General features: G+C 35.3%; 1 protein-coding gene across 3 annotated transcripts in view; it reads left to right on the top strand.

Annotated features, from left to right (window-relative positions):
* Positions 1-14,594, top strand: part of ATIM (timeless family protein) — a 64,998-nt gene that overhangs the window by 21,088 nt on the left and 29,316 nt on the right. For all 3 annotated transcript variants that reach the window (XM_089800670.1, XM_089800671.1, XM_089800669.1), the window contains exons 4-11: positions 1,855-2,014; positions 2,119-2,437; positions 2,666-2,803; positions 3,003-3,195; positions 3,343-3,473; positions 4,088-4,300; positions 4,615-4,793; positions 6,312-6,393. In XM_089800670.1, coding sequence (XP_089656796.1) covers positions 1,855-2,014; positions 2,119-2,437; positions 2,666-2,803; positions 3,003-3,195; positions 3,343-3,473; positions 4,088-4,300; positions 4,615-4,793; positions 6,312-6,393 — 1,415 coding nt within the window. The remainder of the gene's footprint in view (positions 1-1,854; positions 2,015-2,118; positions 2,438-2,665; positions 2,804-3,002; positions 3,196-3,342; positions 3,474-4,087; positions 4,301-4,614; positions 4,794-6,311; positions 6,394-14,594) is intronic.

Genomic DNA, 14,594 nt, shown 5'->3' on the forward strand with positions numbered 1-14,594 from the left:
TATTTCCTTTGCTCCATATAGATTTGTGAGGTTCAATTGGAGGTTGTTTGGATGCTCCATCAATAAATTGTTTTACATTGTTCTCTTCAAGAATCATCATGATTCTAAATTTCTAGGCATCAAAGTGCTCTTTCCCATCAAACCTGTCCTTGGGTCTGATTGTGTATGCCATTGAAGATAGAAGATAGTTGCTAGATATGTATGGAGTCTGATAATTGAATTTTGTAGAGCCTAGGTTCGACTACCAGAGTTCTGATACCATGTAAAGATTCTACAAATTCTGTACCCTTTGAATCAGACTTCTATTTCATCTTTAATTGCTAAGAATGGTTTTCTAATAATCTGAATATTGAGGAAGTTTGACACCTATATTTATAATCAAAACTTCTGTATTTCTCCAATGCCAATGTAGGAAGGAATAATCTACTTTGATATGATATTGACTGAGAATATCTCTGATTTATAAATTGCTGGATATAGATGCTTGAAGGAGCAGACTGAATTGTGTTTGTGTCCTTCAAAACTGCATCACCATCCCTCTAAATATCTAGACCAAAAGACGTCACCCTCAAAGGGCATGTTCCTTTCCTTAGCCGACTTTATTATGCCTTCTCATGAATCGACGATTTCAGGTTTAATTATAATCAGTCACTAACTAACACATTGTGTTAGGTTAGTGTTAATACCAAATTAATCTGGAAAGTTGCCTCCTTATAATAGGAAAGCAAGGAGTGGATATAAAGCCATTCGTAGACAATTAGAGTGAGAAGATTAAATGGGACCTGCACTTCCAGACCTGAAGATTATCAGGTTATATACTTAACAGTGATTGCGCACTCATTTTTATTCTTGTTAACATTTGTAGTTCATTTTCATTTCAGGTAGAAATCTTTATCTGTAAGCTTCAATTCTTCACATAACTTGTGAGTCTGTCCATGCATGTCTGTAATATGCCAAAATTTTCTTTGAGCTTTGTATCCTTGAAAACTGAAGGTGGCATCATTTTTTGTTGTTGTACGTCTTTAACTATATTACAAGTGTACCCAACATCAAGAAACCTTACAACAGATTGCTTCTGAATGGCTATGAAGCAGATATTTGTTGATTAGTGACATGTTTATGCAATATTCTGCAGAGTTAAGTACTTGTTTTCAGTTAACTTCTGAATTTGCTAATCATTTACAAATATTTTGCTCGTACGAGCATTAATATGAGACCAATACAAGCCCTTGTGAGCACAAAAATGAGACTAATAATAGCTCTTTTTCAGCAACCATTCTATCAATCATTTATGGAAGGGTCAGAGTCACAGCTTATAAATCCACTTATTTAAAAACCACATTGATGCTAGAAGCCAATTATGGAAGACCAAGAGTCACAACTTATAAAACCACTTATTAAGAAACCACACCCATGCTAGAAGCCAACTATGGGGGACCAAGAGTCAGGATTTAGAGTTCCATTCTATTTGTCCCTTAAGGATTTGAACTTGGGTTTCCACAATGATTAATTCAATGTTTTAAACAGTTAAGCCAACCCCCTGGACATAATTTCTGATTTTTTTCAAACCATACATGGCTCTGTATAAAACTTTTGTCTGCAATTCATTTTATGGTTGCACTTCATATGATATCAAATTGTTGTAGTTACTGGAATGTAGATCACAAGTTCCTGTTAAACATCATTTCTATAAGCTCATTTACTTTGATGTGACATTCTAATGCTGTTGGATGCATGGCTACAATAGGGTTTGTTTAAGTTCCATTTATTCAAAATTGATATGTTTCAATGGGATTTTTTAATAGTCTTAGACTCTTATATACATGCTAATACACAACTGTCTTGTTTTTGCAGTGAAGGTTATAGTTTTCCTTACCATGCCTATTGACCCTTCTTCTGATGACATCTCAATACAAATGGAATATCTTTGGAGCTTTAAGGAATTGTTTTCCCGGAATGATTCAATTGCTGTAATTGTTTCTCTTTTGGAAAAACCACTGGAACATTTGGAGCGGTAATGTTTAACTAGAGGCTTATTCTTAGTAAATTTTTTACTTTAAGCATTACTATTACACGAACTCCATGAATTTATCTCTTATGCTTGTTTGTGGTGAATAGTGGGGCATTCACGGAGGACGATTGGAAGATCATCCAGTTGGTGTTCACACTGTTCCGTAATTTACTAGCCATTCAAGATCCTTCACCTCAACAGATGATGGGAAGATCTGCTTCCCAGTTTCCCTTTTTAAGGGACGCTTTCTTGGAGCATTTGTTTCATGAAAATGTGATGGATCTGCTTTTAGCGTTGACTCAACATGTTTCTGGCATGCATGGTTTTCTTAAACAAGATAATTTGCTGCTACTTGAGATTTACCATTATGTTTTTTGGGGTCAGCAGCCTGATCTAGTAGCTTCTGCACAACAAATGAATTCAAAGGTATTGCATAGTCTATATCTTAATTTAGTTATAACCATAGGATGCTTTTCAATTGAAGTAGTATTGATATAGAAATGTCGATTTTGTGTTTCTTTTAAAAATTGAATTTGATCATGCTTGGATATTATTTTGTAGTTGCACATATTCTTAAGTTCATTCTTTAGCATATATGATAATAGAAATGTTTAACAAACACATTTAGGCTAATTGCAGCACTCTGTGATGCAGAAGGACAACAAAATTCTCCAGTCATCAGGAGTTCTACGGTCAATGATGGAAGAGGAAGAAGAACAGAGAAGACTTTCACGCCTAAGAGATTTGCCTCGCCATTCACTATTTTGTGGAACATTTGTTAGGCTTGCTCCGGTAGAATCCTTATAGCTATGTAGAACTATTGTTTTGCAATTTTAAACATGGGAATTTAGTAGCTTTATTTGACTTTGTTCATATCTGAAAATCTGTCTGTTCCACATTCCAACCTTCCCATGCTAATTGGATATAGATTTATAAGTTGATGTTTAAGGGTGTAATGATTAATCCCTTTTTCTCCTACCCTATAAATCAGGATGGTTCAAAAAGGATTGTAAAGAGGAACCCATTTGTCACACCTGCTGAGAGTATACTTAAGACACGGCAGAACAAACGAGGACCTGTTAAACGCATTGCATGTGATACTAATATTCCATTGTCATCTAAAGAGAGTGTTCTGGGACTCCTGCAGAACTTTGCAGATGAATTTCTAGATGTGGGCTATAATGGTAGGTTGAGTGCACAATCCCTTTATGTACATCTTGATTCAGGACACATCTCATTCATTATTGAGAATACACCTAAGCGCTACAATGAGAATAATGACTTGTATATTGATACTTCTACTTCACATGCCTGACTCAGAGTCTTCTCAGTGTTAATGCAGTCTGTAAGGGAGGACATTAGGAGAGAGCATCCTGCAATTCAGAACAGTGATATCGTCATATTCTTTGAAGTTGCTTGTTTTTTCACAGCATACCAGCGGTGTCGTGTTGCCAACCGTAAGGTTAGATTTCGTAGTTTTGCTGAATATTTCAATATAAAATTAACAGGAAGAAGTAATTTCCAGTCATATTTTAGTCCACATGGAAATTAAAATTAATTCAGACAAGCAATGATGGCAAACTACTTCTAATTTACTATAGTATCTTGCCACTTATAATCTGCTAATTAATTGCATAAATTCCTTATAAATTTTGGTTTGTAAAAACAAGGAATTTGTCAGGAGCCAAGAAGTTTTTAACTTTGTATTGGCCTAGAAAATGTCCCTGTCTATTTAAAATATATATATGCTTGAAGTACAATGTTTTATAATTCTTTTTTTTGAAGTATCTGTGGCTGTAGATTCTGAAGTTGCAACTTATATGCTCTTTGTGCTTCTGGTCTTTATTTTTGGCATTGACATGTTGGCTTTGACCTGACCTTTATATCTTTTAAGGTCTTTCTAATAAAGTAGCCTGATTAGCAACTTAACGATCATTATAGAAATTTCAATCAATAAACAGGGATAAGTATTAGTTTTGGCAGGTTTTCAGGTGGAATCTGAAGCTTTCAGTAGAACTTTCATTTTTTTTGCAGCGAAAGTTTCTTCTGAACGTTGATGCTCATGTTGTACTGCAGGGAAAAAGTGATAGTGCCGAAACTAAAAATTATGAGGAGAAAGGCAACAATGATACATTGTTCCAAGGTCTAATTTGTGGTCCTATTGCATCTACTATGAATGAAGCTATGTTTCACATTGTTGTATCTAGGTGGCATAGCTCTTTTGAAACTTTGAAGGAAACACCTGACCTGAAGACTTTAACATCAGCAGGAGCTCTTGTGAAGGAAATGGTAATACTAAATACTACACCTCACTTCTGCTAGAAGTTTGGTTTTGTCCTAAAAGACTCTATCATCTATTACATTATGTGACAGTTCAGATTTTCTCATAGTAATATATTATTGCTTTATCTATGTGAGATTTGTCTTTCTACCTCTTGTCTAATTGCGAATGTGGAAAATAATCCACAGTATATTCTTTGTCACTGCATGTAGCTTTTTGTCAAGAACACTTGCATCATTGCCTTAATAGAAATGGATATACTTTTAGAATGTAAACTCAAGGCTTTTTAATAATTTATCTGAATGATATGTGGTGTCTACAGATTCACATTTTAGATTTGGTGCTTAAGATTTCCCGTAACAATTTGAAAGAGGCAGGACAAGAGGATCGGACTGCACGCGTACTTCTCTATAAAGTTTTTTATGATCAGACTGAGCAAGGAATTACAAAATTTCTCCTGACACTCATTAAATCTTTTGACATTCAGAAGCAACCTCGAAGGTGAAGTAATTTTGGCACTATACTTGTACATTGCACAGGGGCTTTCTTATTAAGAAACAAAGTCTTCTGTAATTGTGGGTGTAAGATATAAGATTTATAAGACAAGTAGAAGCAACTGTGAACTTTTTTGTGGGGAAAAACCTTAGTGTTAGCAATTGTTGGCATTTGAATTTTCCAGATCAAAGACCTAAGCTGCTCATTAGGTAGTATTTTGTGTTTGCCACTTTACCAAAATTTGTGATGTTAGCTTTATGGTTTTCTCTAAAGTTTAGAATATATATGTATCAGCAAAGAACTAATGTTGCTGAAAAAACTCCTGAATTCCTGAATTTGGATACTTTAAATCTTAAGATAATTATATGGGAGAACTAGCTGAGTGAACTTAACTCTATAGCAGTCTATTATGCATCCAGATCTGTATGTCTCTAGCTCATTGCCTTGTTTCTATGTTACGTCCCCTTGCAGTCCCAATTTTGAAAAAGAGCAGGAAGCCATAGGAAATATCCCCTAACATTTGGGGATACCGACCTGTCCCCAAAATGCCTAGGGGATGGCTGAAACATTCTCAATCTGTCCCTGAAACAAAAAACCATACCCAAAATATTTAAATGATTTTTGGCATTTAAAATTAGATACTAACACTTTTTCTTTTTTTGCTAAATTGAAAATGTGGGGGGCATACAAGGCTCAAATTCATGCCTGCAATAATAAAATTCGTGATTAAGTATTTGACAATAAAATTTGTAATTAAATTTAATGTTTGATATATTGAATCATAAATATTAAAATATATTAATATTTTGATGTTCGAATCTAAAGACTTTTGGACATGTTTGAGACTTTTTGATTTTGATATTTATATTGATAGACCATGGTTTTGGTGTTTGAGACTATTGTTATAATGTTGTTATACTGATTTATACTTCTGCTATTATCGTTTATGCTGTTAGACTACTGTTGTGAATTGGTGATTTATTTGCATATTGTCTTGTTAAGAATAAATTATTGACATATCTCTCTCTTTTTCCACCTCTTTGTCCATAATATCTTAATATATTTTAATTTAATTTTTTTTTGACACACATATATTGAAAATTTGTACACTGCCCCCTATTTTTGGCTCCTTCGGAAATGTTGCGGAAATTTGTCCCCCTTGTCCCCTTGTCCCTGTCCCTGAAACGCTGTGGAACATAGCATTGTTTTAGATAAGCTCATTTCCTTGCAGATATATGCTATTTGTAGCAATTTATCATGCCCATAGCTACAAAGCTTATGACATTGACATAGTCGTGCCCTTATAAGATACTAGTCTAATATACTTTTGTGATGTTCTGTTAGCAAACTAGATATTGAAAGCAAATTAATTTTTTATAAATGGAATAATATATGTTCTTCTCCTGAAGGTTTAAATCTATTGATAAAACTATAGTACTTTATTTGCACTGCAAAAGCTTTTTGTACAAGAGTCAATGTATCAAACCTAAAAGTAATGATGATATGTGACTACATGTTTTGCAGTTATTTAGCAGATCTGGTGGAAATGACACACATTATATTGCGTCTCATGGAGGCTCTCAAAGAAGCAGATGGAACTTTGAGGGTATGAAAACGTACCTTATATTGTATATCTATCTAGGAGTTTAAATAGTCTCAATTACTTGGTCTTCTAATACCTTGCAATATAAATTTTATCCAAGAAAAAAATGGCATTCAGTAAACAAGTCTACTGGTTTTCTATGCTATAAATTTATAAACTTTAGGTTTCGCTATTTATTTTGGGAGTGTTTGCTTTAAATTCTTCAAAGGTTCAGCAGCTAGAATGATTCAGTGCTGAATTATATCAATAGCTGAATCTTTATATCTTGGGCTCTCAAACTATACAAACATGGGCCTGTATCCAAATGTGCAAAAATTGTGAAAATTAAGTTTTCGTGGACTTCTATTATCTTTATCATATGTACAATAGTTGAGAATTCCCAAGGTTTAATGTGTGCATATAGGTTTCTGTTATGCATGGAATATAGAAATGATCTTGCATCATATTTTCTAAAACAAAAGAACCTTGCTTCATTACCAATTGGAATGTAGGTCTTCTATAGCATGTTTAATCTGATAGTCATGTACCATTTACAAGGGCCCTTTGCTCCTTGATATTTTGTCAAATCTATTTCTTTTACTGCTCTTAAGGAAATCTCACCTTCTCACAAGATATTATATTTTTGAAGAGTTAACTCTTGTTGGTATGTCTAATCTTTGATCCATTAAGTGGCTCTTCAATGTACTCTAGTAAAGCACTATACTGTTTCTGTTAATCAATAAATTTGTGGGAATGGTATGCCTGCACATGCAAGCAACTTATCTCCCTCATTCCTTGGTCTCCCAAACCTTGGCATATAAGGTTAATACTTGTTTTAATTTCCTTTTGAAACAAGGAATTGGAAAATAGAACATACTTGTTTTATTGACTGCTACAATGACAAGGACGAATGGTTCCATACGTGCAAAACATGGTGCATTTGAGATTAATTTTACAAAACCATGCTACCACTTGGATTTCCCCATGCTGGACATCTCATCAGAACATCCATTGACTCCTTCTTTCACAATATATTGAAGGATGCTTGGCACGACTAAAGATATTTAATGCACAATGTTCCAAATGTTAAAGTGGACTAAATGATCTTGTTTGGGATTCTATACAACCTTAACAATGGGATGATTTTTTTTCCTTAGGAGTTATCCTAGACTCTTGTCTAAAGTATTTTATTTTTTTACTTTTATATAAACATCCCTGTCAAGGTGTATTGTATCATCATGTCGTAGTTCATTACATAAAACCCCAATTCCCGTCAATTGGAAACTGAACTCATGGTTCAGTTGGATTTTACAATTAGCTGTCTCCCATATTTCCCTTTTAACAACCCAAAAAACCCTTTGAATAAATCCTCTCCTAGTACTTGTTAGTTTCACTCCAACCTTCTTTGCTCTCTTGCTAAGCCTTGTCATATTGCCCCAGTATTAACCCACTACAGTTTTTACTCTATGAAAAACTTCTGCTAGACTCCCAACTTTATCTAACATGGCTCTAGACCTAATGACTAATAAATCTTCCAACCTCCCTTGAAGGCTATCTTTATTGTTCATCTTCTTCAAAACCATCTAGACTTTGTTAATCGAAAAAATTGATATCACAATCCTTTAATGCAATGAAGGCTTGGTCTCTCCACTTACTTTGAAATCTCTTTGCTAATTCCAACCCCTTGGATCTCCCTTTGGATTATCATAACTTTGTGATGCAAGAGCATCTTGGGGTTGTTGGCAATCTTGCATTACCTAGAAGATTTCCTTTCTGTATGTTTGTATTCTGTTCCAGCTGAATAATTTTTTGTAACGATCAGTCCAGTTGGCTCGTTATTTTATGCGATCCTTATGGTGTGAGCTTTGCATCACGGAGATCTTATGTCTAACTTCGCAACTCAATTCGATATTCTTATAAAGTTATCTTACGATTGGTACAATCTTATATTTGGTTATCTGTTCTAACAGCCAGGTTCGCAAGATTTTGCTTGTGATGGAGATTCACGTCATGTGAAGCCTAATGGCGCATTGTTCTATGTTGTTATACATGCGGCACACTTTCTTGCGTGTTTGCACATCGTGATGTAATCTCAGTATGATTGTTCTTATCAATCTGGGTTCTAACTTATATTGTTGTAATGCTTTTCTTTGTCTTGGAGATTGTTGATGGGATAAGCCAACTTGTGGTTGGTGATCTTGTATATAAGTAGGGTAGTAATTCTTGTTTAGGGATAGCATTAAGGTAGCAAGATTGGTAATGAGGAGAGTTAATATATTCATTTGTGAAGATTGTGAATAAGGCTTACATCTTTGGTAATGAGGCATGTTTGTTGAATAATTTGTAAATTAGACTTGTAGGCCAACTTGACGATAATTTAAGATCATAGTTCCTTAATTGTTAGTGTCGTTCATTGTTTTCTTTGTCATTTCTGCTGTGGTGTTTCTAGCTGCAAAGTTGGATATCTCCTTTGGGATTTTTCCTACCTTAATTACATTAGATGGTATTAGAGCACAATTACAATTCTTGTGATTGCAGATCTGAATTCTTGAGCTTGCGTAGTTAGAGATTTGTTGTTTGCAGGGTGGCAAAACCAATGGATTTGATGATATGTCCAATCTTTGATCCATTAGGTGGCTCTTCAATGCACTGTAGTAAAGCACTATATTGTTTTTGTTAATCAATAAATTTGTGGGAATGGTAAGCCTGCACATGCATGCAACTTATCTTCCTCATTCCTTGGTATCCCAAACCTTGGCAAATGGGGTTAATACTTGTTTTAACTTCCTTTTGAAATGAGGAATTGAAAAATAGAACATACTAGTTCTATACATGCAAAACATGGTGAATTTGAGATTAGTTTTACAAAACCATGCTACCACTTGGATTTCCCCATGTTGGACACCTCATTGTTAGTTTGTGGTGACTGATTAGGGAAGTACTGTACATACTTCATAATTCTTTGGGGCTTGGAGCTTTGAGATTTTGAAAATTGTGAAATTGTAAGAAGCAGGGATGTCATATTCAATGAGAAAGTGTTGTACAAAGATCTGTTGCAGCAACATGACAAGAAAGAAGATGATTATGTAGTGTTGGATGATACTTCAAAAGATGATGTTCCAACAATTCCTCATGATGTGTAGCAACCGCAACAACAAATACCACACACCCTAGTGAATTTTAGAAGGTCAACAAGGCTAAGTAGACCTCTAGAAAGATTTTCTCCTTTGTATTTTATTTTACTTACTAATGCTAGTGAACTTGAATGTTATGATGAAGTTGTGCAGGTGGATATTAAGATTCAGTGGGAGTTTGCAATGAAAGACGAAATGGACTCTTTGCTGAAAATTAAGACATGGGATTTATGCAAGTTGCTTGTACAGAATAAGTGGGTTTACAGGTTGAAAGAAGAGGATAGAGGTAAGAAAAGATTTAAAGCCAGGTTAGTTGTAAAAGGATTTGCACAGAAAAAAGTCATTGATGTTGATTAGATATTTTCTCTTGTTATTAAAATGACTTCTATTCGCACTGTTTTAAGTATTGTGGCTACTGAAGATTTGCATTTGGAGCAGCTTGATGTTAAAACAACCTTCCTTCATGGTGATTTAGATGAAGAGATATATATGGCTCAGCCACAGGGATTTGAGGTCAAAGGTAAGGAGAACTTAGTGTATAGATTGAAAAAAAGTTTATATTGCTTGAAGAAAGCACCTCAGCAATGGTATTTGAAATTTGATAATTTTATGCATGAGCATGGATATAGTCAGTGTCATTCAGATCATTGTGTTTACTTTAAGAAGTTGGATGATGACAACTACATTATTTTATGTTTATATGTTGATGATATACTTGTAGCTAGGTCTAATATGGATCACATTAAGGGGTTGAAAAGCCAGTTAGTGCATGCATTTGTTGTGAAGGATTTGGGGGTAGGAAAACAAATCTTTGGTATGAAGATTTGTAGAGATAGGAAGAATAGGAAATTGATTTTATCATAGGCTACTCATTATATTGAGAATGTATTGCAACGTTTCTTTATGGAGAATGCTAAAGCTGTGAGCACACCTTTGCCTGGTCATTTGAAGTTGACTAAGGAGATGTGTTTCAAGACACAAGAAGAGGAGGACAAGATGTTCAAGGTATCTTATGCTTTAGTTGTAGGAAGCTTGATGTATGCTATGGTATGTACTAGGCTAGATATTGCACATGCAGTGGGAGTTGTTAGCAGGTATATGAGTCATCCATGAATTGAGCATTGGAATGCAGTTAAATGGTTTCTTAGATATTTGAGAGGAACATCCAGTAAGGGTTTACACTTTGGGGGCTCTACTACTGATTTACAAGAATATATTGACTCGGATTTGGCAGGGGATATTGATACCAGGGAAGTACTATAGGTTATGTATTCACTATTGGTGGAGCAGCAATGAGTTGGGTTTCTTGTTTGTACAAGGTTAATGCTTTATCCACTACAGAGATAGAGTATGTTTTTGCTGCAAAGGCAGCCAAGGAGATGATATGGCTTCAATTCTTTTTGGAAGAATTGGGACACCCTTAGAGGGATAATTACTCGTCTTGACAAGAATTCAACTCTACATTCAAAGACAAAACACATGCAGTTGCGGTACCATTTCATTCGGTAAGTTTTGGATGATGGACAGTTAAAGTTGTACAAGATATATACAGATGACAATCCAACGAATATGTTTACCAAGGTAGTCACAAGGGAGAAGTTGAATTCCTCTTCAATTTTGGTTGGTCTTCTAGACTGAACAAGAATAAAAGAACAACAGAGTCCAGGATGGTTTGATCTAGTGGGAGCCCCATGTGGTAGCGTATTGCTACAAGATCAGTTTCCAAGTTGGAGGTTGTTGTCTAGTGTGGAGTTTGATCAGTCCCCAAGTGGGAGATTGTTATTTTGTGGTGACTGATCAGGGAAGTATTTTATACATACTTCATAATTCTTTGGGGATTTTGGGCCGACATGTAATTATTAATTATAACCCTAAAGTGGTAAAAATACCTGTATAAAAGAGCTTAGGGCTAGGGTTTTTTCATAAGGTGTGATGCGAAAATTGCTTCTTGCGGCGGTATTGAGCTGTAAGGGATTACGGATTGTAATCAGGTTGTAATCATTGGATCGTAATAATATTGGACTTGTTGTTTGGTGGACGTAGCCCAGGGTTTGGGTGAACTATGTTAAATCTTGGTGTCTTGTGTTCTCTTCTGTGTCATCTATTGTTTTCTGATATTGTTTATATTTGCATGTAATTGTTATTTTTGTCCGTGGTTAAATTCTAACACCCATTAGAATATCCATTGACTTCTCCATTCAAAATATATTGAAGGATGATCCTAGTAGCATGACTAAAGATATTTAATCCACAATGTTCCAAAGCTTAAATTGGACTAAATGATCTTGTTTGGGATTCTATACAACCTTAACAATGGGATGATTTTTTTTACTTAGGAGTTATTCTAGACTCTTGTGTAAAGTAGTTTTTTTTTAAAATTCTATATAAACATCCTTGTCAAGGTGTATTATAACAAACTCTTCATCATGCTGTAGTTCGTTGTACAAAACCCCAATTCTCATCAATTGGAAATTGCACTACAACCCAAAAAACCCTTTGAATAAATCCTCTCCCAGTACTTGTTATTTTCACAGCAACCTTCTTTATTCTCTTGCTAAACCTTGTCATATTGCCCCAATATTAACCCACTAGAGTTTTTACTCTAGGGAAAACTTCTACTAGATTCCCAACTTTATCTAATATGGCTCTAGACCTAATGACTAGTAAATCCTTCAACCTCCTTTGAAGGCTATCTTTTATTGTTTATCTTCTTCAAAACTATCTAAACTTTGTTAATCAACAATATTAATATCACAATCGTTAAATGCAATGAGTGCTTGGTTTGTCTACTTTCGTTGATAGCTCTTTGCTCATTCCAATCCCTTGGATCTCCCTTTGGATTATCATAACTTTGTGATGCAAGAGCATCTTGGGGTTGTTGGCAATCTTGCATTACCCATAAGATTTCCTTTTTGTTTGTCTGTCTTATGTTCTAGTTGGGCAATTTTTTTGTAACGATCGGTTTGGTTGGCTCGTTATCTTATGCGATCCTTATGGTGTGATCTTTGCATCATGGAGATCTTATGTCTAGCTTCACAACTTGATTCTATGTTCCTAGATGAAGTTATTGAGATTCTGTTTGTGATGGCCAAGATTGCAAAATTCTATTTGTGATGGAGATTCACGTCATGGGAAGCTTGATAGCGCATTGTTCTATGTTGTTATTGTTGGGAGGTTGGTGTCTACATCCCATCTAGGTGAAGGTAACGTTCAACATAGATAGATGGATTTGTGACCTGCTTAACCGTCTCCCATGGATCCTTGTCTCTGGCTATTGTGACGTTCATTGATAGCTCAAGCTTTTGGTGTAACGACAATGGTGATAACAACAAGTGGTATCAAAGCATTGGGTTATGGGTTCAAATTCCTCAAGTCATGCTAAGGGGGGGATTGTTGGGAGGTTGGTGTCTCCATCCCCTCTAGGTGAAGGTACCATTTAGCATAGATCGATGGATTTGTGAAATGTGCTTAACTGCCTCCCATGGATCCTTGTCTCTTGCTGTTGTCATGTTCATTGACAACTCAAGCTTTTGGTGTAACGACAACGGTGATTCCAACAATTATACATGTGGTAGATCTTCTTGTGTGTTTGCATGTCCTGATGTAATCTCATTAGGATTGTTCTAATGAATTTGGGTTTTGACTTAAATTGTTGTAATGCGTTTCTTTGTCTTGGAGATTGTTGATGAGATAAGCCAACTTGTAGCAGGCAATCTTGTATATAAGTAGGGTAGTAGTTCTTGTTTAGGGGTAGCATTCATGTAGTAAGATTGGTAATGAGGAGAGTTAAATTTGTTTGTGAAGATCATGAATAAGGCTTATGTCCTTAGTAATGAGGCATGTCTGTTGATAATTTGTAAGCTGCACTTCCACGCCAACTTGACGATAATTGAAGATCATACTTCCTTAATTGTTAGTGTTGTTCATTGTTTGCTTTGTCATTTTTGCTGTGGTGTTTCTAGCTGTAAAGTTGGACATCTCCTTTGAGGATTTCTCCTCCCTCAACTACATTAGATGGTATTAGAGCACAATTGCAATTCTTGTGATTGCAGATCTGAATTCTTGAGCTTGCGAAGTTAGAGATTTGTTGTTTGTAGTGTGACAAAACTGTGGATCTGACCTGCATCAACAAAGGACTTTTGCAAGGTGGTTTGGGATCGGCTTTGTTGCTAAGGGTGCATGACAATAGAGTTTTGGCAAAAGCATTGATCAAATTGAGTTCCAAAGATTGTGAATCCTAAATATTGTAGTTGTGCGGTGGTAGAAGGTGGATTTGATCTACAATTGTAGAGGAGTGGACAAAGAAGATTTGGTTGATTGGGTGAAGGGCAAGTTAGGCGATTTTCAAAGATTGCGTTGACAAATTGTCAAGGCAAATTGAAGGTGTTAATAGATTGCTTAATTGTGTTAGCGCAATCAACACTTGTGATCAAATCACTAAAGATGAAGTTGAGAAGGCGATTCCTAAAGTTTGCAAGGATGTTGCCTAGAGAAACGAACACTAGAGACTAGAGCAAATAATGGAGGAATTCAGAAATGAGATAAGGATTGAGATACAATGCTTTGATTGGGGTTAGGAGGAATCCTGAGATTGAAGATGAAATTGAGGAAGCTGTCGAAGATCTTGAAATAACAAATGTTGAGATCCTTGTAGATGAAGAAAGATTATTGAGAGCTATGGCACAAATGTGCAAGTCATAGAATGGATGTTTCTTGCTTTGTTATTCATTACATCTTGAGGAATTGATAGATTGGATTGATGAATTAGAGGATTACTTTGAGCTTGAAGATGATAAGGATCCATAGAAGGTTAGGTTAGTATAGAGTAAGTTGAAGGGTCATGATGCCTTATGATGGAAAGAATTTCAGAAAGATAGAGAAAATAATGATGAATCTAGGATTAGTAGGTGGAGAGTTAAGGTTTCTAGACTTAGGCCAAGTTCATACTAAAGGATTACGAATTGGATTTGTTTAAGAAATTGTAAAATTTAAAGCTTAAGGATTTGATAGTTAAGGAGCACATTGAAGAGTTTGACATGATCACAATTAGATATAGACACCAAGAATCATCTAAGAGAAGGTTGCTCGGTA

This window comes from Cupressus sempervirens, chromosome 9 (assembly GCF_028749045.1).
Source record: "Cupressus sempervirens isolate cs-2001-9-10 chromosome 9, ASM2874904v1, whole genome shotgun sequence".
NCBI classification, from domain to species: Eukaryota; Viridiplantae; Streptophyta; class Pinopsida; order Cupressales; family Cupressaceae; genus Cupressus; species Cupressus sempervirens.